At 43.8% G+C, this 21,440-nt stretch overlaps 3 protein-coding genes across 6 annotated transcripts; 1 reads left to right on the forward strand and 2 right to left on the reverse strand.

Annotated features, from left to right (window-relative positions):
• Window positions 1–381: 381 nt before the first annotated feature.
• Window positions 382–4,870, reverse strand: LOC140271930 (haloacid dehalogenase-like hydrolase domain-containing 5). The gene is made up of 8 exons (XM_072367226.1): window positions 4,426–4,870; window positions 3,521–3,724; window positions 3,263–3,375; window positions 3,069–3,162; window positions 2,925–2,958; window positions 2,664–2,838; window positions 2,360–2,548; window positions 382–2,111 (listed from the first exon to the last, which is right to left on the reverse strand). Exons 1-8 carry the CDS (start codon window positions 4,537–4,539, stop codon window positions 1,715–1,717), a joined length of 1,320 nt encoding a protein of 439 aa, XP_072223327.1. The 5' UTR covers window positions 4,540–4,870; the 3' UTR covers window positions 382–1,714.
• Window positions 4,871–5,453: 583 nt separating this feature from the next.
• cnbpa (CCHC-type zinc finger, nucleic acid binding protein a) lies at window positions 5,454–9,202 on the reverse strand. Of its 2 annotated transcripts, none has more exons than XM_072367228.1 (5): window positions 9,095–9,202; window positions 7,281–7,395; window positions 7,055–7,120; window positions 6,768–6,966; window positions 5,454–6,533 (listed from the first exon to the last, which is right to left on the reverse strand). In XM_072367228.1, the coding sequence occupies exons 2-5, from the start codon at window positions 7,390–7,392 to the stop codon at window positions 6,416–6,418; spliced, it is 495 nt and encodes a 164-aa protein (XP_072223329.1). In that variant the 5' UTR covers window positions 7,393–7,395; window positions 9,095–9,202; the 3' UTR covers window positions 5,454–6,415. The 2 variants fall into 2 exon arrangements, with proteins under 2 accessions (XP_072223329.1, XP_072223328.1); XM_072367227.1 differs by having other exon boundaries at window positions 7,275–7,395; window positions 9,095–9,201.
• On the forward strand, window positions 9,176–21,128 carry raf1a (Raf-1 proto-oncogene, serine/threonine kinase a). Of its 3 annotated transcripts, XM_072367224.1 has the most exons (19): window positions 9,176–9,406; window positions 10,563–10,664; window positions 13,645–13,903; window positions 14,064–14,176; window positions 14,274–14,376; window positions 14,509–14,666; window positions 15,317–15,406; window positions 16,247–16,400; window positions 16,862–16,981; window positions 17,161–17,185; window positions 17,340–17,449; window positions 17,559–17,676; window positions 17,894–17,978; window positions 18,154–18,330; window positions 18,409–18,455; window positions 18,566–18,684; window positions 18,780–18,911; window positions 19,723–19,857; window positions 19,956–21,128. In XM_072367224.1, the coding sequence occupies exons 3-19, from the start codon at window positions 13,703–13,705 to the stop codon at window positions 20,094–20,096; spliced, it is 2,028 nt and encodes a 675-aa protein (XP_072223325.1). In that variant the 5' UTR covers window positions 9,176–9,406; window positions 10,563–10,664; window positions 13,645–13,702; the 3' UTR covers window positions 20,097–21,128. The 3 variants fall into 3 exon arrangements, with proteins under 3 accessions (XP_072223325.1, XP_072223324.1, XP_072223326.1); XM_072367223.1 differs by lacking the exons at window positions 9,176–9,406; window positions 10,563–10,664 and adding an exon at window positions 11,415–11,916; XM_072367225.1 differs by lacking the exons at window positions 9,176–9,406; window positions 10,563–10,664; window positions 16,862–16,981 and adding an exon at window positions 11,417–11,916.
• The last annotated feature ends 312 nt before the right edge of the window (window positions 21,129–21,440 follow it).

A 21,440-nucleotide genomic window follows, 5' to 3' on the forward strand; every position in this document is an offset into this window, starting at 1 on the left:
GAAAAAGCCTTGTTAGCTTTTGCTCCTGGAATGAAAAATTGAAAGCATTACAAAACAATTCATTTTTGTGGCTTTTGAGATACTCTCTGAATGAAAATTAAGGAAGATAAATTTAAGTGCCCAAGCAAAGATTCGTTTGCAGAATGAACCTCAAGATGCTACAGCTGATCCAGATACAGTTTTCCAAAGAGACTACCGTAGAACAATCATCCCGTGTGGATGGGTTGGTCAAATTAATAATTGTTTAGCTGTCTCACCTTTAAGTCTGTGGGCTTTGACTGCCAAATCTGTGCTTCTCATGAAACTAATGTGAAAACCTTAATCAGGTGTGTCCTCCCTGTAGGCAAACAGCAGACGTTAGATGTGAACTTATTAGGAGCCTCGTACGTCACTGTTTAAGACGTGGGGTGTTTATTTTCTTTTCCATATCAATAAATAATCAAAGAAGTGTGTTCAGAAACAGAAATGCGATGTATTACCTCCCCCAGCACCAACACGCCCCTGTTCCTTTGCCCTGAGGTGTTCTTCACTTAACTGAATGTAGAGAAGGGGTTACTTGTTTAACAATAGGAAGGATCCTGCACTCATTCTCCACTGTTGTCTTTATTTTCTTATGTTACTGAACACATCATCAAGCCCTCTCTGAATGTACTGAACTGAATATTTACATTCCTTATAAAGTTTGTACTTTGGTCAATGGCTAAAATAACAAATAATGGGTCAGGGTACAAACCTAAAATCCAGATCTAACCACACATTTAAACTTGTAAAGACAGTATTCGGATGTTCATAGCAAAAAGAAATGTATTTTAATAATAAGTATTGTAAGTGGAGCGATTAATACTTCTACTTAATACTTCTTTTGATCAATTAGAAGACAGTTTCTTATTGGAAAAAAAAAGAAACATCTTCTTAGTATTCCTTATATTTCTTTTCTCAAGCTCAGGTATTTACAATGAGTGAATTAAAGTCATAGGACGGTGAAAGCTTTGGACGCGTCTAAATGAAAAAGCCTCGTTAGCTTTTGCTCCTGGAATGAAAAATTGAAAGCATTAAAAACCATTGTTTTGACATCATGACATACAGTTTATGGCAGGAGAAGATGGAAACATTTAACAAAGATGAAAGTCTCTGTTCTGTGCAAATACTGGTCATGGCTCACACAAATGGACAAAATGTGGACACACAGCACTTTTGGAGGACAATATTGCACATCAAACAGTTGCTTTTACAGTACAGGTATTACTCTCATGTCATGCATAGATTGTCCGGGATAAATGGGTAAAAAAAAAAAAAAAAAAAAAGGAAATGCGACGGTACAAATCAAAGCTTAATCAAATATACTTGTTAAAAACACTCGCAAATTCTTGTAATAAATACAGGTTGCTTTCAGGATTTGAAATAAACTAGAACCTTCCTATCATCTAAAAAATACTTGGGGTCAAATAAGGCAGTTCTTACACTTTTCCTTCATGAGGAACGGGTCGTTAAGGACAATCACAAAACAATGTAAAATAGCCGATGACAGTAATACTAACATGATTCTCTAAACTTCGTCTTGACGATGAACGATTTGAAGATGACGTGATCGAACAAGTCCACAGTGTTGCGCTCCTACGGGTTTATGCATCAAGTGGTGTATTCCCAGTTTAGTGCCGTAGCCCGCCTGCGTTTTCACCCCAGAGACCGCACGGAACCTGTGGGACGCACAGCTCTACTGAGGCACAAACTTCTCCTGCTCAAAGATGAGCTCAACAGCCTCTGCCACATCCTGCACAATGTGGCCTGGCTCCACCAGCGCGGGGTCAAACCGGAAGTCCCGGTGGCCGTGGAACACAGTCTCTTTGATGCAGCGATTTGCGTCAGATGGCACCTCTGCGTTGGGGTTGTAGACCCCCGTGCAAACCAAGATGGACTTACAGGAAGTGGCGGAGGGCAGCGCCAGCTCGGTTTCCCACAGGCTGTCAATCTCCTCCTCCCTGGGCAGTGCAGCCGTGGAGCCCGTGGCAGCCGCCATCTTCGCAACAGCTTTGGGGTTCTTTCTAGCAGCTCTCTCCTCCAGGTAGCGATTGTACAGATTAGCGCCATAGATGTCAGTCATGAGGTTATCCCTGAGAGAGCAGAGGGGAGAGGATTATTCAGGTAACATATAAACATGTGGGTTTATTTTCTGCTGCTTCCTTATGCAACTCAAATAATGAGGGAGCAGCTGATGTAAGAAAAACAACAACTAGACTGAAAAAGCTGAAATGAAACACACATGTTCTGAAAGTAAACCATCAGAACTTCGCGAACACAGTGGTGGGAAGTTGCAATGACAGAGTTGGTTTTTCACACATAGCAAAACGCAGCGTCTTACCCTATAGCATAAAGGGAAGTGATGGGTTGTTTCCATTGCTTCAGCATGGCCTGACCTCTGATGAGGTATTCAGCAAAATGGTAGGTCAGCTCACTTGGTTTTCCCATGAGAGCCTCATACTTCAGCTCTCTGCCCGTTATCTTCTTGTAGATGTTCTCCAGGCACACAAGAAAGGTCCCGTGGCCAAACCTGACGAAGAGAAAAGTCAACTCTGGACTGTGGCTCGCAAATACAGCCTGTGTCTCTTTAACACTTTGAGCTCTGAGACGACAGACATTTATTTATTTATTTATCTAAAGATTACCGTGGAGAATTAGCCTCAGCCATCCACATGAGGTCCATGTTGCAGGCCAACAGGGGGAGGTGAGACCTCTCTTGGGTTTGGTGAAGACTGCTGAGGTTACCATTGGTCAACAAAACGTCAGTTATCAGCTGCAGGTTGGTCTCCCATCGAATTGGCTCCCCGAACAAAACAAGAGCTGGGAGTGGAATTACAACACAGACGTGCAATGTCTGAGATTTGCAAGATAACAGGCTCAAGAAAACAAGGAGAGTGTGTTCTTACCTTCAACTTTAGGGAGGTTGATTATAGGATTGGTCTGAAATGATAAAAACAAAAAAAGGAACCTTAATATGCTGTAATTGCACTTACTAAACTGCAGTTTTTGTACTAAACATTTAACTTTAGCACCAGGCTGTAATATCTCACCGGCAGTTTGGGCCTCCTGTTGTGATCCACCATGTCCAGCAGTGGGTACGATTCCCTCAGCATGTCAATACTGACAACATTCTTAAAGCCCACACTAAAGACACAGCATTATGGAAGAATGAGGAAAAAACATTAAGACCTAAAAAAAACTAAAAAAAAGAAACAAAAAGAAAGGAAAAAGATTCCAGGATTACTTTTTAGCAATTTCCAGGACGGGCCCCTGTCCTGACACCAAGACACACTTGTCATGGAACTTCTTCAGCATTCTCAGGGGACTATGGGACATGATGACTTGATCCTGTGAAATCTGAAAATAGAAAAGGGGACTAGGTGAGGTTAATAGCAGAGCAGTCGGGAGACAGCGGATGATTCAAAAGGAGAGAAAGTCAAAGTTAAGCTTGATCCACGTTTAAGAGGCAGGACATCATAGATGACGATGTGTCATAACTCACAGGCACTCCCAGGATGTGAGAGAGCTGGTCTGCTTTCGTCTGTCGGAGGCAGTTCCCTGCGTTTGTGACAAAAACAACTGGCACCACAAACTGTCCCTGAGAGTCCACCAACTTCTCAAATGCCTTTTTGGCGGCAGGGATTGGCATCCTACCTCTGACGAGCACGCCATCGATGTCGAACAGTAGCCCAAATCTAGGCTGTGGCTGTGGAAGAGAAAGACAGAAACCAGTCAAAATCAGTTTAGCTCAATGCGAGAAATCCTCACAGAAGTGTGGGCAACAGACTCCTAAAATTTGATAAACATCTGTACAGAACTGTCAAAACGGATGGGAAATGGTGAAAGCTCTGATTCATTTTCACATATTAGTGAAGTGTGAGATAAGACAACCTGTTCACAATTAAATGAGCAGTTATCATTGGTAATTCCAAATAAGATATACCTTATATGTCTTTCCACACCATGCATTGTTTTTTTTTTTAATTACATTAGGTTTAGCTGGCCACTCGGGCCCTTTACATGTGCAAACATTAAGAGAATCCCACAGTGACACAGCAGTACAGGGGGTGCTGGGTTACACTGTTAGCATACCACAAATCCCCTTACATCTACTAAATATGTCTGCAAAACGTCGTGTTTTTCCTCTGACGCGGGAAGGATTAAAACACAGTTTTATCCACGATTGTTTTCCTGCTCAGTTAAACACAGTAAAGCTACATCTGCTGGAGCCGCCGGTGTCAGATGCCCTGTCGTTCTGTCCCGGTGAACTCACCCCACAGCGGACTAAAGTTCTATGCAACGCTGTAGTCGACGTCCACGGGACACATTGAACACATATCAGAAACCACCACCGAGTGCCGCCTTTTGAACGGCGGATTGTTTGAGCAGCAACAGCTCGAGCCGTACCTTGTTGATAGTTCCGCAAAGCCCGCACCGCGAGCCCACAAAGCCCGCTTTTCGCCTGGCTTGGCGGTTGCTGAGGGTGCACAGGCCCCTGTAAAACGGCAGGAGTCCCCTCATCTCCTTCGCTTGTCACGGGGTTCAAAAAGTGAGGGAAAAAATGTGAGAAATTAAAAATGACCACCCCCCCCACAAACACATACACACACACACACGTGAAGCACGAGCCGGCTCGCACCGGCCGCGTTGGCTGGCTGCTGGGCTTGTTTTTCCTCAGAATTTTTTTTTCTCCCCCTCTCCTGTAACGTGACTGGGCCGGACCCCATGACGCCATATGAGGAGGAGGAGGGTCTCTCTGCTGCATCTCTGGCGGAAGGAGACGCGTGGAGCCAAAAGACCGACGCATCTGCACCGCAACCCCCGCTGCCATTTTAGACACCGAGGTGGAGCTAAAACGTTTCTTGCGCTCACGAGCAAATCTGCGGACCACAGCGGGCTGCAGCAGTGGCACGAACAGCGAAGGCCGTCGATAAGCGCCGTTTACAGCTGTTTCCCCCCCATAAATATTCAAGGGGTCGGGGTGTGTTATTCGTGTTCCTCTTAGCACAACATGGATACCCCCGTACCGCAAAGTCTTGGGTGTTGCAACACGTTTACACGAGACCAACTGAACTCGGTCACTGATGTCACATGCACGAGCCTGACCCGGCTTTGCTGACAGGGCGTCTGAGCTTTTGGTCAATAACAGCAGTCTCCTTGCAAGAAATTGCGTTTTAAAAGTCGATGGGTGGGTGTATGGATGGAAATGTCGGGCAGCAGTGGACTTAACACAGAGAAAACCTACACAGGTGAAAGCAAATCTTTATCTGATGGGTGGGACATCAAACACATAAGTCTTACATTTCTGTCAAGTACCCGCTCGAGTACAAGTGAAAGCCACATCAGCCCAGTACAAACATCTGTCAGGAAGAGGCACGCGACGTGCGTCACTCTTCAAAGTGTTGTGGGTAGGGCAGTGAAATCACACACAAAGCTTCTCCCCGTGCTCCTCCAGCTTTATTGACAGTTTAAAATTACATTTCTATTTTCTAGGACTTCAGTTGCACTTTCCTTCCGACTTAAAAACTGAGTACAAGCAAATGGTATTTATACAGTAGTCTAAGTGATATTGTACAAAAATAACATTTTTGATTTCTGTGAAAACATTTTTCATTCCCAAATAACTCCAAATTCTGCTGTTCTGACGACTGTTCTCGATGTTAAATTTCTGCCAAGGTAAAAAAAAAAAAGAAAAAAAGAAAAGAAATAGGAAAAAAATTAAAAGAAAAAAACCATCAAAACAAAAAGTCTGTTTTAAAGGAAAAGGTTTACCTTGGACTTCCAAGTGATATTTAAATTGTAAACAGATTTCTATAAAAGAGCATGTTTCTTTTATTACCTCCAAAATGTTTAATATCTTAGTAATATAACATGTAGTTTGTTATCGCCCACTTGTGGCTGCCTGTTGGGCTGAAATGCATCATGTTATGAACTGTTTCCATGTCATACTCTCTTGGCCAACTCATATTCCACTAAAACAAACCAAAATAACCACACATGGAAGTTTGGTTTCCATTTACTCCCTTCTTCCATCTCATTTTACTGAGACGCACTTCCACAAGCTCAGAGGTCCTATAGATTCCCATATGCTTAGTCCCGTTTTTTTTGTGTTTTGTTTTGTTTTTTTTTTCTTCCATCGCTGATCACCAGTGGCTTGGAAAGGGGGATTCTTTAACAAAGCATTATACATAACACCGCTACCAAACTAAAACATTTTTTTTGTATTGAATGCAGAAAGATATTTTTTCACCCCTTTCATTGTATTACATGTCGAGAGGCTCACTGGCCTGGGACTAGCCTCTGTTAGCCAACCTTTGGCCAGTGAAGAGGATTCAGAGAAAATAATACAACCAACCATCAATCTGAAAAAAAAAGGAGGGGCAACAGAGGGCACTGATTATGCGGTTGCTTCAATGGTGCACTCTTTTGCCAGGTGGCCTGCCTTTCCACAGTTGTAGCAGTTAGTCTCGCTGGCTTTACTGCAATGCACAGCGACGTGACCAATCTCACCACACCTACAGTAGACACAAAGGCGGATCAGTGACTTCAGTGAGGGGATAGATCAGTGAACTTGCTCTCAAGTTAAAACAAAAATGTTGAACAGGCAGCAGAGCGAGCTTACTTTAAGGTCAAATATAGAGAGCAAGGGCATATATTCATTTCACTACCGATGGCAGACATTTTGTAGAGCTGTTACACTCAGAGCTCATAAAAGTGCACCTAAATCAGGACTTCAAGTGGATGCTTACCTGTAACATTTGACCTTATCGCAAAGTTTCTGGATGTGGCCAAACCCACCGCAGGAGTAGCACTTCTGCTCGTTGGCATGATCGCAGTCACGGGCCATGTGGCCAGCTTTGCCGCAGGTGTAGCAGAGCTGCTCCCTCTCCTTTTTGGGCTCCTTGCAGTCCCGGGAAATGTGACCACTCCTGTGGCAGTTGTAGCACGCTGAAAGCCGAAGGTGGACAACACTGCGTCAGTACAGGGAAAGCCCCAACTGAACCTGAAGGGGATTAAACAGAGATGCAGCGCTCACCATCCTCAGTTTGGTCACAGTCCCTGGCCATGTGTCCCTGGTCTCCACACCGATAGCAGAACAGCTCTGTAACGACACGCACCATACGCAAAGAAGTTTGAACTTTTAGTTTGTTTTCATTTCTGGCCTTTATTCCGAAAGAGTCTCTCCTACAACTCATGCCAGTGTGACTTCGTGATAATTATCCTACACTGGGTGTAGCCAGATAAGTAGATAGTACCCTTGCCTCGTCCCCGGCCCCTGCCACGTCCACGTGCGCCGCTGGCATTGGGGCAGTGCTTGACCCAATGTCCAGAGCGGCCACATCCAAAGCACTCGCTGTTGCTGCTCATCTCCATATCCTGGGAAACAAAAACACAACGCTGATGTAAACCAAACTGGGCTTAAAATAAGAGACAGTTCACAACCTCACACACCATCTACATCAACACGAAAGATACATGGATGCTGTGGGACATAGAATAAGGCATTTCATTGAAGCCAGATGTCACGGCATGAATGTGCTCACAACTCTGTGAGACTTATTCCTAAATATGTACACAACGAGGCATCTGCCACTGGCATTTATTGACAGATTTTAGACAGAAAGACTTTTGGATTTCCTCAGACGAGGCATAATTTGAGCCAGAGCCTCCGTTACATTTCACACCAATGCAGCCGTTTACCGTTGTGTCATGAAGAGACTCAGATGCGTCCTACCCAGAAAATGTGTGTTCATCTGAAAATGGCTCAAGTTCCGAGTCAAATAATAAAAAGACTTGCATCGGTACTGACAAGAGTCAGACTAGGAAAATGACTACTAGGGGAGGAGGGGGGGGCTCTACTCTAGCTCAGAGGGGCACATTTTTCAGCTGCTGAGTCTATTATATTGCGCCAGCCTACAATTAACTACTCAGCTAACTTACACGCCTTCCCCAGTGGGATCGTGTTGTGATCGCCATTGGCCCTCGGTTTGCTGAGAACATCAAGTTAAAAAGAATGAGTTAATGTGTAATGCAGTTCCCTGCGTCAAGTGTAAAAAGAAGAAGAAAAAAAAAAAAGGTCAACCCCTGATAACGTAGCGAAATGAAGCAGCTGAACATTAACTGCTCGGTATGGCTGCACCTCAAGAGTGGACAGTTATTTTTAATATGGGCAGCTCGAATATGGTCGGGACTCAACTTTCGGCAGAAGTCACATGACATTTTTAATGTGTAAACTCAAACGTTTCTCCAGTAGCCACACGAGGACTGGTTTCTATACACGCAGTCTTTTACGGAGAGCTATATTTAAATAATTCATGTTTACTTCAAGCTACACGCTGCTAACACGCAGCGGAGTGACCATGAGAGCATGCTGCGAGTGGTATGCTAGCAGGGCTAGCTTCAGAGGACAGCGCGTCGCATCGTATTTTGGTAATTTATCGTCTCCAAAAACAACAAAGTCCACGTCTAACTGACATCATGCCGCATCGACTCGCCAAAATGCCTTAACGGGCCATGTATGCAAAGAATGAAACCCAGATTGTGCGATTCCAAAATGTTTATGCGCCTGCAAAACTGACATCAAATGCCAAAGGTTGAAGCTACGCTAACGTTGGCCTAGTCACGTTGTTTTCCTGCGTGCTCGCGAGACACCACTGTTGCTGGCTAGCACAAACTAGCCGTCCACCTCACGACTACGACCAAGAAACACGGTTCGGTCGACGATCGATCCTCGCTCTCCAGTAAGAAAGTGTCGATCCGAGATTATTAACGCTAAATACTTGCAATCGGTGTTTTTTGACGGGCATCTAAGTGAATATGTCTTAAAAACAAAATTTCCCGCCAGGGCGCACATACCAAAGTCGTTGTGACGAGCTAATGTTAGCAGGCCCGACTCGGAGCCTGGTGCTGAGTGGTGAGAGCAAACAAAAATCCAACCAGTGCGCTGGTACAAAAAAAACCCGAACCGAACGTTCAGTTTTCCACTATAGTCGCTTTCAACAGGCCATAGATGCAAAGTTAGTAAGAATACAACGTTCAGTGACTACATTAATTTAATGCCGTTTAAAAAGCTTACCTTGATGACTACCTAGCTGTGTCAGTGTTTACGCCTCCTTCTTTGCGCTACATGCGGTGCCAGCAGGAGTTCCTGAATTGTCATTCACAGTAGCCAGTAAAAACCTGCACAATCATTGGCCACGAACTCTGCAAGTAACCAATCAGAATTAAGGATATCTGGACACCGCCTCTATGAATCAGCCAATTGTGGATATGGAATGGTCTTTTTTTTTCTTCTTTCTCTTTCTCCCTTAATCGACTGACCTTATTTACCTCCATTTATTTTAAACATTTGAAACCTCTCAAAGTGGGAAACACTGTGGCCTGTATGGTAGGAACAGAATTACTTGAAAAGCTGGTAGTTCTCACACTACGGTCGCTACCACCGTAATCTTTACTTTATTGATGTTAAATTGCTGTTTTTGTTTGTTTGTTTGTTTTACAGTTTACATGTATCTGTGTGTTTATTGGAGTGAACCTCTACCCCTCTCATCCAACTTAATGACTGAACAGTTTTGTCGTAGAATCGAAATTATACATCATCATTTCTTTTTGCTTCGTGCTAATTATGAGAACGATCTGATGGAACATGTGTACATGAAACACTGTGAACTGTTATTTCTGCCCACTTTTTCCACTTCCGGCACGTCTCGAACGGCAGTCTATCAACTATCAATTTAATTTCCAATACTCCCTCAGTCAATTTGCTAATGATGAAAAATAATTATACAAATTGTGAATCATCTCTGAAAACGTTTAAGGATCTCAAATCTGAATCCAGAGAGTCAGCAGGCCTCAAATGATGCATGAATAATGCATCAAAACAAGCATATGCTCATTTTTACACTTCTTATTGTATAAGCCCTGTTCTTCAAGGAGTGCTGATTACATTGTTTATAGAATACAGGAGGGCTGATACACAATTCATGGGAGCTCTGACTCTCAGCTAACTGGCCTGAGTGCTCTGTCAGATCAATAGGTGGAAGAGAGATGCTTTCACCAGTCTTAAGGTGGCTTTGCTGTAAAGATCTGCGATAGTGTTTTCTGTATCCTGGGGTCTTCGTTTTTTTGGGGGGTTTTAGCTCACGACCTTTGTAAAAATGTAACGAACCGTGTGGTGCAGTAAGTCTGAATTGATAAATGGTTGTTTTGAAACCTCAGTTCATTGTAAACCCATTTGTGGTGGGATACCTTAAGATCCTCCACAATGGCAAAACCCTGCCCTCATCTTCACAGAAACAGTACTTGGTATTTCTGTTACTTCTCAGATTCATGACCTCTTAGAAAATGCCATTGTCAGAAAACTAGAGGCAATTGTGAAGTCAGATGTCTTGCGTGAATGTGCAATTTTTGCTGCTCAGCTGGAACAAAACGGGTATGGATCTGGATCTCCTGTTAAAAATTGTCTGGAGCTGCTTATTGAAAAACATATGCTGTACCCATCAGGACCGCTGACTGGGATCTTAATAAGGCTGTTTCATTCTCAGATGGTGTCCATTCTCGCTTGCTGAAAGGACCTTTGAGCCATCTGTGATAAGGGGTACCTCAAGGGACCTTGACCAGGATGCCACAGAGATGGTGAACACATGGTGAGTGCAAGTGGGTATGGTTTCACAATGATACTGTTTCAGGACCAGTTCGGGTAAAAACAAGTCTTAATATTAGCTGTTAGAAACGGTTATAATATTGTTGTTTTTTTATCTTTATCTGTCCACTGAACTGCTACTGTGCCACAAGGCAAGGCAAACGTATTTATATAGGACAAATCAACAACTTGCTGATTCAGAGTGATTTGCATAGACTATAAAACGGTTCAAAGAAAAATCTACAGTAAAGAAAAAAGAAACAGAAAAGAGAGGGGAAATTGCTTGTTTTTCTTCGACCATAAATGTTAAAATGTAACAGAACCAGCAGCAAATGTATAAAGTCATTTCATGAGGCCACAATGGTGTAGTGTGCCCTCTTCACCAGAAGATGGCGCGACTAGAAATGACACGAATCCTTTCCTTTACCCCAAACCGGTGGAGTGTTGATTTGTTTGTTGCTCAAAGGAACACTATTTCAGCAAGAGTTGATTTTAACTCTTTCAAGTGCCTCTCGTACTTCAAACCCCATTTGCGAACAACTCACTCTTTGTCAGTGTGAGCTCAAATGGGAGTACGTTTTTTAAAAAAGACGTCGGCCAAATAACAGGACTTTGAAGCGTGTATTCGTTAAATGTGATTATACCAATTAGCGGACTTGACTCCAAAAATTGTAAAAGTTTTATTTTAATTTTCTTGTGAGTAATAGCGGCGATATTGCTGAAGTGGGAGGGTTTAAGTTTGTGCGGTAGTTGCGCAGTGTGAGGGATGCTTGCAGGTCTTGTTGTGACTGCAAGGTCCTGTTTCAATCATTGGCGTCAGACGGACGCACAACACCACCTCAGAGCTTTTCACCTTCTCCTAAACGACGTAAATATTGATTTGGAAAGGGGAAGCATGACAAAGCAACTCATGGACGTGTTATTCTGAAAGAGCTTCTTCGCTGGACTAAAAGGAAACCCCTCGTCGTGTTACTTTGAAGGACCGACGGATTTTTTTTCACATTCCCTACAACCGGGAGATAAAACTTTCCCTCTGTTGTTTTAGGGAGCTCGTAAAAGAGACCCGCCTATGACCTTCACGTCTTTCATTATTGCAGAATTCACCGGCTACAGGACTGTTTGACAAAGCGTCGGAATCTCTACGAGCTTCGACTTTTTTTTCCTCTTTTCTTTGAATGCGTTGCAAATATGATGATGTCACCGACGCCACTTTTTCCTGAAGTTATGGCGGAGCACAACTTTTTTAACTTCTCTTGGTGAGCATGTACAGGCTACCGCTCCTAGCACTCACGACTCTTTATATCACGTCAGAAAACCTGTATTTGACTGTGAAACCTATTCTCCAGAGGGCACGTGGACAAGAAATGCACCGTTTGAACAAATTAAATTTGAACAGGCAGTGAAAAGAGCCGTGAAGTTTAACGCTATAGTCCGCTTCTGAGGGCCTTCGGGAAATTTCACTGTTATCACTGGTACTACCAGGCCTTACTACACGTAGCTGCCGTTATAGTACACCTTTTAGTTTTTTATTTTTTGTAAAGTCTACCCGCATATCTTCTGTGTCCCTCTCTTGTAGCCCCTTTGTTTGGTTTGCTTGAAACTTAGCTGAAAGCGTTTGAAACTCAGTCTCTCTCTGGCAAATAATGCTAACCTGCTGACTTCGTTTCCTCACCTACGCTTTTGACTTTGAGGACTTAAATCAAACTTCTCCGTCGATGGTGGGTTTGTTAATCGGCCTGTGCAATGCAGACTGCCTGGTATGTAGCACTCGTTTAATCAGACTGGAGCAAAGTCTTAATTATTCTGGATTTATCGTGTTTCGTGTCAATGCCCTCTTCTGGATGGATCACGGCATTTGTTTTGTACACAAACGCATCAGCAGTGTGGGGAAGGTGGAAGACCCTCGGTTCCTCCACTCGAAGCTTTTCTGCACAACACACGTATCACCACGTGAGCTGTGACAGCTAACCACTAGTTCTGCAGCGGATTAGCTCCTCTGGGTTAGCTGGCCTTTGCATAAAACGCAGCAGGAGTAATTTGGTGTTTCGGGTTGGGCAAAAGTATACGTGCAAAATGTGAGGGCCAAGAATGAGCAAAAAAACCCACAAATGTCATGTGTATATGAACAATATAGCTCCATAGTTTGTTTTGGAAACAAGGCAGATGAGGGAGTGCATTTAGTTGTGATGGATGCATCCATCTAGAGTAGTGATCAATAGTTATTAAGCCTAGTTGTGGATGCCCCCCTAGTTTCTCTGTACATTCCAGCTTTGTGTATTTAGTTGAAACCTGTATGGATATACTTTGCGTGTGTTCTGTAGTCTGGCCATGCAGACAAAAGCTTCTGTCGAAAGCTCCTATTGTAACTAACACCTCTGTGAGAGTCTGAGATTCTCCAAGTCGGACTAAATTAGGTTGTCCACTTTTGCCGGCTGCTGTCTTGAAAATAGATGCCATTTTCGTGCCAAAAACGGTACGTGCCTGTCGTCCTCTGTGAACCACAGCTATGTTATGATATGCTGTTGGGTTTATTGTAAAGTTCAACATGCGCACAGGACCACCAAACACAAATGCATCCTGTCTCACTTTTGAAGCGGCTTCTGTTTGCTTCACCTGAAATGTCCCTAATCGTAGCATGATCCGAGAGGGCTGAACCCGGGGAGGTTTTGTGTGGAGATTACTTCAAACCTCATGATTTTATAACCCAAATCTGTTGTTTTGCTGTTTTTTTTCTTCCCTTTACTGAGAATAATTGCCACTGTGACTGACCTGCACTCAAGCCAACCGTAGCAGTTTTTTTTTGTTTGTTTTTGTTAAAAAAGCTGCACAATTCAGCATTTGGATTTCCAATAGCAACAGAAGCTGTTTTTGCGCCTTCTTTTTTTCTCTCCACAATGACAAACTCTGCATTTCATCACCATATCATCATCATCATATCATCACAAGGAATAATGATATGTTTTTTGTTTTAATTTCTTTTTCAGACCATTGGGAGCGCTTGTTTTTTTTTTGTTTTGTTTTTTGTTTTGTTTTTTTTAACTAATGGAGCACCTTCAGGGAGCGTGGAAGACCCTGAGCAATGGCTTTGGAATGAAGGATTCTGCGTTTGAGGGCCCCTGCCTTTCCCCAACCATGGTCCAGGGCTTCGTCTGCCAGCGGCGCTCGTCAGACGACAGCAAGATGCCAGACTCCAAGGCTAGCAGCACCATCCGCGTCTACCTCCCGAACCAGCAGCGCACTGTGGTGAGTTCATCTCCGCTGGAAGACAGTTTGTCTCGGATCTCCAGATCCTAACTGTGTATTATAAGACTTCAAGAGGAATTGATTTAGAAAAATATTTGGGGGTTACTTTGTTGATTTATTTATTTTTAATCTTTTTTTTTTTTTTTTATTTGTCCTTCAGGTAAACGTGCGACCAGGCATGACTCTTTACAGCTGTCTGATTAAAGCGTTGAAGGTGCGAGGTCTGCAGCCTCAGTGCTGCGCTGTCTTCAAGCTGCATCCAGGACAGAGGAGGTGAGCTGTTGTGCATTTCTGACCAGGGACAAAGAGATGGTCAGATCTCACGCGGAAGCGCTCGTAATGCTCAAAATGTCTTTTTCTTTTCAATCAGTAAAAAATTACGGATGGATTGGAATACCGACTCGATCTCACTTATCGGAGAAGAGCTGCTGGTGGAGGTTTTAGATCACGTTCCTTTGACAACACATAATTTTGTAAGGGTCCTTTTTTTCTTTCTTTTTTTTTTTTTTTAAATTCAAGCAGCTTCCTCAACTCTCTGAGAAGGAAAAAAAAAAAGTCACAATTCTTCTTCTTTTCTTTTCTTTTCTTTTTGGCATCATTTTCAGGTTCGGAAAACATATCTGAAGCTAGCATTCTGCGACATTTGCCAGAAATTTCTTTTGAATGGATTCCGGTGCCAAACGTGCGGCTACAAATTCCACGAGCACTGCAGCACCAAAGTGCCCACGATGTGTGTGGACTGGAGCAATATCAGGCAACTCCTGTAAGTATGTGAGGGGGTGATGTCGGAAAGGCCAAAAACAAGTCGCCAGTGACTTCTCCAGCAGTCTTCTTCAACATCGAGATGGATCAAAATGTCTTGGTCAGCTATGCCTATGGTTGTTTCCTGAATTAGTTTTTTGTACGATGAGAGCTTTTAAATAAAATTGAGCGGGCTGTTATGAATTCAAGAACAATTATGATGGTAATACTGAAGCATAAAATAATAATTGGAAGAGAAACAATCGGGTTCCAGCATACCCCGCTTCTTGACCCCCTTAATCAATTATTGAAATGCGCTGAAAGAACAGAACTACTTTCCATCTTCAACAATCAGTTGCGTGGAAGCTTATCATTTCAATTTGGACTGAAAAATGTAATATGCGAAGCAGGACTCAGATCGTGTTGCTCAGATAAAAAGGGAAATTACGTTCTACTGATCTCACAGTCCTGATTAGGCCCGTGCTTATACACATGGCTTTGCATACTCGCACTCCGAATAGAGGCCTTTTGGTTTTATTTTGCATAAGGGGCTGCAGGATCAACATTTACCATTTTGAGATCTGTATCGCTGACGAAAAGGAGATGTTATTTGGTTAGACACTCGCACGTTGCATGCACTTTGAGTTGTTAACGTTCCATTTATATCCTCAGGTTGTTTCCAATGCCTGGTGAGAGCGGCGGCCCGTCCCTGCCGCCGCCTACGTCGAGGCGCATGAGAGAATCTTTAACACGGTTTCCAAGGTGAGGCACAGATGTTATTCTTCCCGTTCTTCATCCAAAACTTAAACACACCCCTAAAATATTCAAACTATTTGGACAACCACAGCAGAGGAGAAGGTGTCGTCGTGACGAAGAGTGGATTAATGTTGCTCTGTTTGTGCTGCCTGTCATGTACCCGATGGTGTGACCCATGTCAGTGTTTAGCTGTGGTTCGTTTTAGTTCCGGTTGGGGTTTAGTAGGAGGAGCTAGCAACCAGCATCTGACAAAAAAAAGATGAAATAGAGCTGTTAGAGCGAGTGTACTCTAAACAGGGTTTAATGTTCATTAACAGCTCTCAAGAGGCCATCACCAGTCAATTTCTGCGCCATTTGTCATGCTTGAGTGCAGTGTGTTGTAGTGCTAACGTTGAAAGAGCCTTAATCTTTATGAAATCAAATCCTGTTTTTAGTGACGTCCCCGGCTTTATGGAGGCTTACCAGTCCAAGGACTAATGGAACTGGGTGTGAAAAGAGTCTGTTGTTTCACCAGCTCATAAAATGGTTACAAAGGACTCTGAGCGGCCAAATTAGCACTCACTCACAAAGTGCCCCATTCCAGCAAAGGAAGTTCTTCTAAGGCTTTTGATATAATTCAACAACGAATTTCAACTGAGCCAGTACTGAGCAGTTAAATAAATAAATGATGCTCGGATGAGAAGGATGAGAAGACAGAAATAAACGTGTGGCAACAACAGCCACCACCACCACCCCATCTCATTTGTCTCCCCGTTAACCGTCCGTTTTTGTGTCATTTTGAAGCTGTGGCACAAGAAAACTCATTGTTAATATTTGATTCTTGCCTCCCCCCCTCCCCCATCGCAGCTTGGCCCACCAATATTCCGCCCCTCATGCCTTCAACTACACCACATCCTACACACCCACAGGCGGCGGTCTCTCCCAGAGGCAGCGCTCCACTTCGACACCCAACGTCCACATGGTCAGCACTACCCTGCCTGTAGACAGCAGCATGATCGAGGTAACTACACACCATGTGGGCCCCTTGAGTACTCCTGTAGGTTAAGGCAGCCACTCCTAAAATATCTCATGCCTCAGAGTGTTCTAGTCCTTCTACGTTTGTCTCAGGCATGCAAACTATCTTCGTCTAGCTTTTTTTTCCCCCCTCTACCTCTTATCTACCTCTGCCTTAAGTCATCCACCTGAACAGGCCTGAGAATGTTTTTCTAATTCCCCAGAGTGCATCGTATTTCAGCTTTTTTTTTTTTTTCTTTTTTTCCACTTGTTCAGTTCCAGTTTGTGCTTTATCACCACCACTGTTCTTGCATAATCAACAAGCTAGTTTCGACTTTATGTTCCCTCTGTCCAGTCAGAAACTCGAGCGTCATTTTTCTCGTTGCTCTATCCTCACTTTCCTTTACTCTTTCCCTTTCCCTCCTTTCTCCTCATTGGCCTGTTATATTTGACCCTACTGGGGAGTAGCTAGACTGCCTGAATACCTCTCCCAGCTCCTGGTGCCATAGATTCTGGCTGAAGAGGAAAGTAGGTATTGTGCACTTCTCCCAGTCTTTTGTTGAGGCCTCGTCTCAGAGTCCAGAAAAGGTTAGAAAGCAGCGTGTCTGTGTGCAGTCTGAATGCATGCGTTACAAGCAGACTATCTGCATTAACATCTTAGTGCTGCAGTTGAACCATGAGTGACAGCATGGCATGTGGAATGTTTAAACAGGCTTATTAAACTTGTTTTTCCCTTTTGTTTCCTTGTGTACTTTTTGCCTGCTTAGGATGCAATGCGCGACCATGACTCTGGTAAGTGGCCAGTCCTGCATTTCAGTCATTTCACGTCATGCACATTTGTATTGAATCGCAAGCTCTTCCTTCACCCTCCACCCATTTGAGCTCATATAAAACACAGTCTCCCCACTGCTTCCATCTTTATTTTTTTATTTTTGTTCTCCTGAAGGGGGGAGTTCCCCCAACCAGAGTCCCACCGGCTGGTGCCAATCCAAAGCCCCCGCACCTGCTCAGCGAGAGAGGGTCCCATCCTTCAACACTCAGGAGAAAAATAAGATTGTACGTCCTCTGTTTTGTTCAAATTTCAGCCGTCTGGTTGCCGCCTGCCGTTTCGAAACCAGGCTTAATGATGATGAACTAATGATCTTTTTGATTTCTGCTCATCTAGAGGCCTCGGGACAAGCGGGACTCGAGTTACTACTGGGAGATCGAGGCCACTGAGGTTTACTTGCAGTCCCGCATTGGCTCAGGCTCCTTTGGAACAGTATACAAAGGAAAATGGCATGGTAAGTAGTGCGCTACGGAGGGGGCTGGGCACTGTCGGCTGCAACACTTTCACTAAGTCATACCAGAGTTGTCTCACGTTTTGACACAAATTACTTGACTCATGAAATGACTTAAATGTGTGCTGTAAGGCTTTTGTTTTAAGAGTTTGTACACTTTATGAGCAAAGAATATCTAATAATATGTGTGTATTTTTTCATTTTGTATTTTTTTTTGTAGGTGATGTAGCAGTGAAGATTTTAAAGGTGATTGACCCCACACCAGAGCAGTTCCAGGCATTCAGAAATGAAGTGGCAGTCCTGAGGTAAGAAATGACTGGAACTCTTATTTATTTATTTTTCTCGTCTCAGACCAGCAGCCATGTCCAGCTGTTTTAAACACTGACGCGCTGTCTTAGTGAGACAGCCCGTCAGACCAGCTCTTATCTCGCAGCATATTTGGTAAGCTGATTTCCTCTCCCCTTCTGCTTCTGGTTGCAGGAAAACACGACATGTCAATATCCTGTTGTTCATGGGCTACATGACGAAGGACGCCCTGGCCATCGTGACCCAGTGGTGTGAGGGCAGCAGCCTGTACAAACACATTCACGTCCTCGAGACAAATTTAAAGATGATCCAGCTCATAGATATTGCCAGACAGACGGCTCAGGGCATGGAGTGAGTTGCAAAAGATGGAGCTTCTCCGATGATGCTTCTAAAGTTGAGATATGCTCTAATTTGTTTTTGACTTTTCAGTTATCTGCATGCAAAGAACATCATTCATCGTGATATGAAGTCCAACAGTATCCTTTGCTGCTTTGATTTGTGTTTGAACAAAAGCACTTAATGCACCTTAGTCGTCCAACTGCTGAGGATCTTTCTTTTCACCTGAGATTCCTTGACAGCAGTGCAGACATCTTCTTGCATGAAGGGCTGACAGTGAAAATTGGGGACTTCGGTCTCGCTACAGTGAAGGCCAGGTGGAGTGGCTCTCATCAGGTCGAGCAGCCTTCTGGATCCATTCTTTGGATGGTTAGTAACACTTTGAACCTCGTGGCAGCGGATTGGTCATAACAAACTTTGGAACAAAGGGATAGTTTCTTATTTGTTGTTCTTGTTGTTTACAGGCTCCCGAGGTTATCCGGATGCAGGATAACAATCCCTACAGCTTCCAATCTGATGTCTATTCCTATGGAATTGTTCTCTTTGAGCTCATGACGGGAGAGCTCCCATACTCCATGATAGCAAACAGAGATCAGGTAAAGTTATGTACACACACCGTACTGTATGTCAGGAGTTTAATGGCTCACGGGTAGAAGGTTACAGTAGGTCTAAGCCATTCTGTATTCCTCGTTGTTTTTGTCCAGCACATCCATGGCTTAACTTAAAGTTTGCAACTTTTTTTTTTTTAAACCCGAATGTGTCGCACAGAACTGCAACCCCACAATCGGGCATTTGTCTAGTTGCCTGGGTCAGAGTACGAACCCAGCCCAGGAGGGGGTGAAAAGACACTGTGTTGCTGTCTGAAGAGGGTTGTGGAGCTGGCCTAAGGCCCGCCATGAAACAGAGGCGGACGCCATGGAGCCACTGGCCTAATTTTAGCCCCCGTAATACAACCCTGTGTTAGAAAAGGGGTCCATGGGTGTGTGTGTGTGTCTGTAGGTTTTTTTTTTTTGTCCTCTCAGGACCTGGCTTGAGTCACATCTGGCTCCTTGTCATTATTCAGAGCAGGCTAAATCCCTGCCCAAAGTAGCATTGTGATCCCCTGTCATACCCTATTCTCCTTGATGCTGTAGAATGACTTTGTGCTCAGCTGATCTGGCAGGCACATAGAGTGCTCCTATCATCTTTTATCTCTGCAGCATCATGCTCTCATGCCTTCACAATCGCTGCAGTGTTTTAGATGTCAGTCACCTTAGACTCGCAGGCCATATTTATATCTGTGAGGTTGACTGCTGATTCAGGATTGATCAGATGTCCCCACAGTTGCAGTGACCTCACTTGTTCGACTTTAAAAATGTTTTTCTTTTCCACTCTGCCTCACTTGCTCTTTTTGACTTCTGCTCTTAGATTATATTCATGGTGGGAAGAGGTTATTTGTCCCCAGACCTCAGTAAGCTCTACAAAAACTGCCCCAAAGCCATGAAAAGGTTGGTGGCTGACTGCATCAAGAAGTCCAAGGATGAAAGGCCACTCTTCCCCCAGGTGAACTGCTCTGTCTGTAATTTTAGACATTTCAGTTTTCTTTTTTTTTTTGTTGTTGTTGTCTGAATTCCCTTCACTTTTTTCCCTTTTTCTTATAGATTCTGTCCTCCATTGAGCTCCTTCAGCACGCTCTCCCTAAGATAAACCGCAGTGCCTCAGAACCGTCCCTGCACAGAGCCTCACACACCGAGGACATCAACGCCTGTACTCTGACCTCCACCAGGCTGCCTGTTTTTTAAAGGCTCCAATAGCACCGTCCCTCGTCTTCCTCCTCCAAAATATACAAATGCAAGCATTCGGTGGGCCCCGTTTCTTTACGTAAAGTTTTTAGCTAGCATAAACCAACAGATACACATGGATCACACACAAACCCACTCTAAACAACATCATGTAATGAATGGAGGAGAGAGGGCAGTGCTGAAGACACGGCCTCGGAGATTAACCGTGGAATTGGGTGAAAACGGATTGCAGTTGGATGTGGACATGAGTGGGTCAGCATATGGTACATCATCTCATGTATTCAGACATATGCAGAGGCTGCATGTTGGCATTGTATTCGATGTAATTTGTAAATATATGCACGCACACCTACCTAAGACAACCATGAATGGACTTTGAAGGAAGCTCGGGAGGCGGCTGCGTCTCTTGATTTTTGGGTTCTGTCACATGAAGGACGCCCTTTTCAGGTCTGCCCGGTTTTTGGTGAAGATGACTCTATTTTTCTTTTTTTTAAGCTTATCTGCCTTAAGTGGAAACAAAGCCTGGACTAAGATCCTGCACAACTTCACCTTCCTCCGGTTATCACAGAGCCGTTGGAAGTCGTCCATCTAGTTGCACAGTAGCTGATTTTTGCATCGTCTTAAATGATGATGGGGGGTAGAAATGGGAATTTTTCTCTTTTCTTTTTTTTCTTTCCTGATGTCTTTTAATTGCCATTATTTTGGGGTAATTCTGGATGGATTATAGCCTGTCTGAAAGCTAGCATGAGTGATGGATATCTGCAGTTAAGCAGAAGCAAAGGTTTTCGACAGTCTGCCCAGCGCTCTCATCGCTCTGAGTAAGCTGATTTGTTGAAGCCCGCGCGCTCTTCAGTCCTCACTGTCAGTTGGTTATTGAGAGCTGGACGTTTGGCAGGTGTCTTAAATATTTGAAAGGATTTGGAAACTAATTTGTTTTTATCATGTCACTTTGAGGAGGTTTTATTTTGAACTTGGTGAGAAAGTTGTCTATGCGATGTTTTAATAAAATTTAAGTTAAATTCCTTTGCCAAAGTAGACTGTCTGCATCATGTTTGTCCTTCACATTGTTCGGCTGACATTCGGCACATCGATCATGCACTGTAGATCACTTTAACTTCACTTTCAGTGCAGCTGCACACTGCCTCCTGCTCTCTGACAGCGAACTGCCACACATGTGCAAGACTTTGAAGCAGCGTGTAATGTTTGCCGTAGCAGTGGCAACGTGGTGTAACCTCACAGGGGATCCAGTCCAGACACGCCACCGAGGGATTCCACCATTGGCTTATGCTGCTGTATTCGTAGCCACTGGCAAGCTCAGTGGAACAACAATCATTCAGCAAGGGA

This window comes from Leuresthes tenuis, unplaced genomic scaffold (assembly GCF_036924035.1).
Source record: "Leuresthes tenuis unplaced genomic scaffold, fLeuTen1.0.hap1 SCAF_16, whole genome shotgun sequence".
NCBI classification, from domain to species: Eukaryota; Metazoa; Chordata; class Actinopteri; order Atheriniformes; family Atherinopsidae; genus Leuresthes; species Leuresthes tenuis.

Bases quoted from the DNA above. Each gene is read 5' to 3' on its own strand.
- LOC140271930 (XM_072367226.1), bottom strand. From the start codon at position 4,539: ATGAGGGGACTCCTGCCGTTTTACAGGGGCCTGTGCACCCTCAGCAAC. The intron at 3,376-3,520 runs GTGAGTTATGAC...TTCTATTTTCAG, and splicing joins CTCACATCCTGGGAGTGCCT to ATTTCACAGGATCAAGTCAT. The intron at 2,839-2,924 runs GTAAGAACACAC...TTCCACTCCCAG, and splicing joins CAACCTCCCTAAAGTTGAAG to CTCTTGTTTTGTTCGGGGAG.
- cnbpa (XM_072367227.1), bottom strand. From the start codon at position 7,392: ATGGAGATGAGCAGCAACAGCGAGTGCTTTGGATGTGGCCGCTCTGGA. The intron at 6,967-7,054 runs GTGAGCGCTGCA...TTCGGCTTTCAG, and splicing joins CTGTGACCAAACTGAGGATG to CGTGCTACAACTGCCACAGG. The intron at 6,534-6,767 runs GTAAGCATCCAC...TGTCTACTGTAG, and splicing joins GATAAGGTCAAATGTTACAG to GTGTGGTGAGATTGGTCACG.
- raf1a (XM_072367224.1), top strand. From the start codon at position 13,703: ATGGAGCACCTTCAGGGAGCGTGGAAGACCCTGAGCAATGGCTTTGGA. The intron at 15,407-16,246 runs GTGAGGCACAGA...CCCCCATCGCAG, and splicing joins TCTTTAACACGGTTTCCAAG to CTTGGCCCACCAATATTCCG. The intron at 17,677-17,893 runs GTAAGTAGTGCG...TTTTTTTTGTAG, and splicing joins ATACAAAGGAAAATGGCATG to GTGATGTAGCAGTGAAGATT.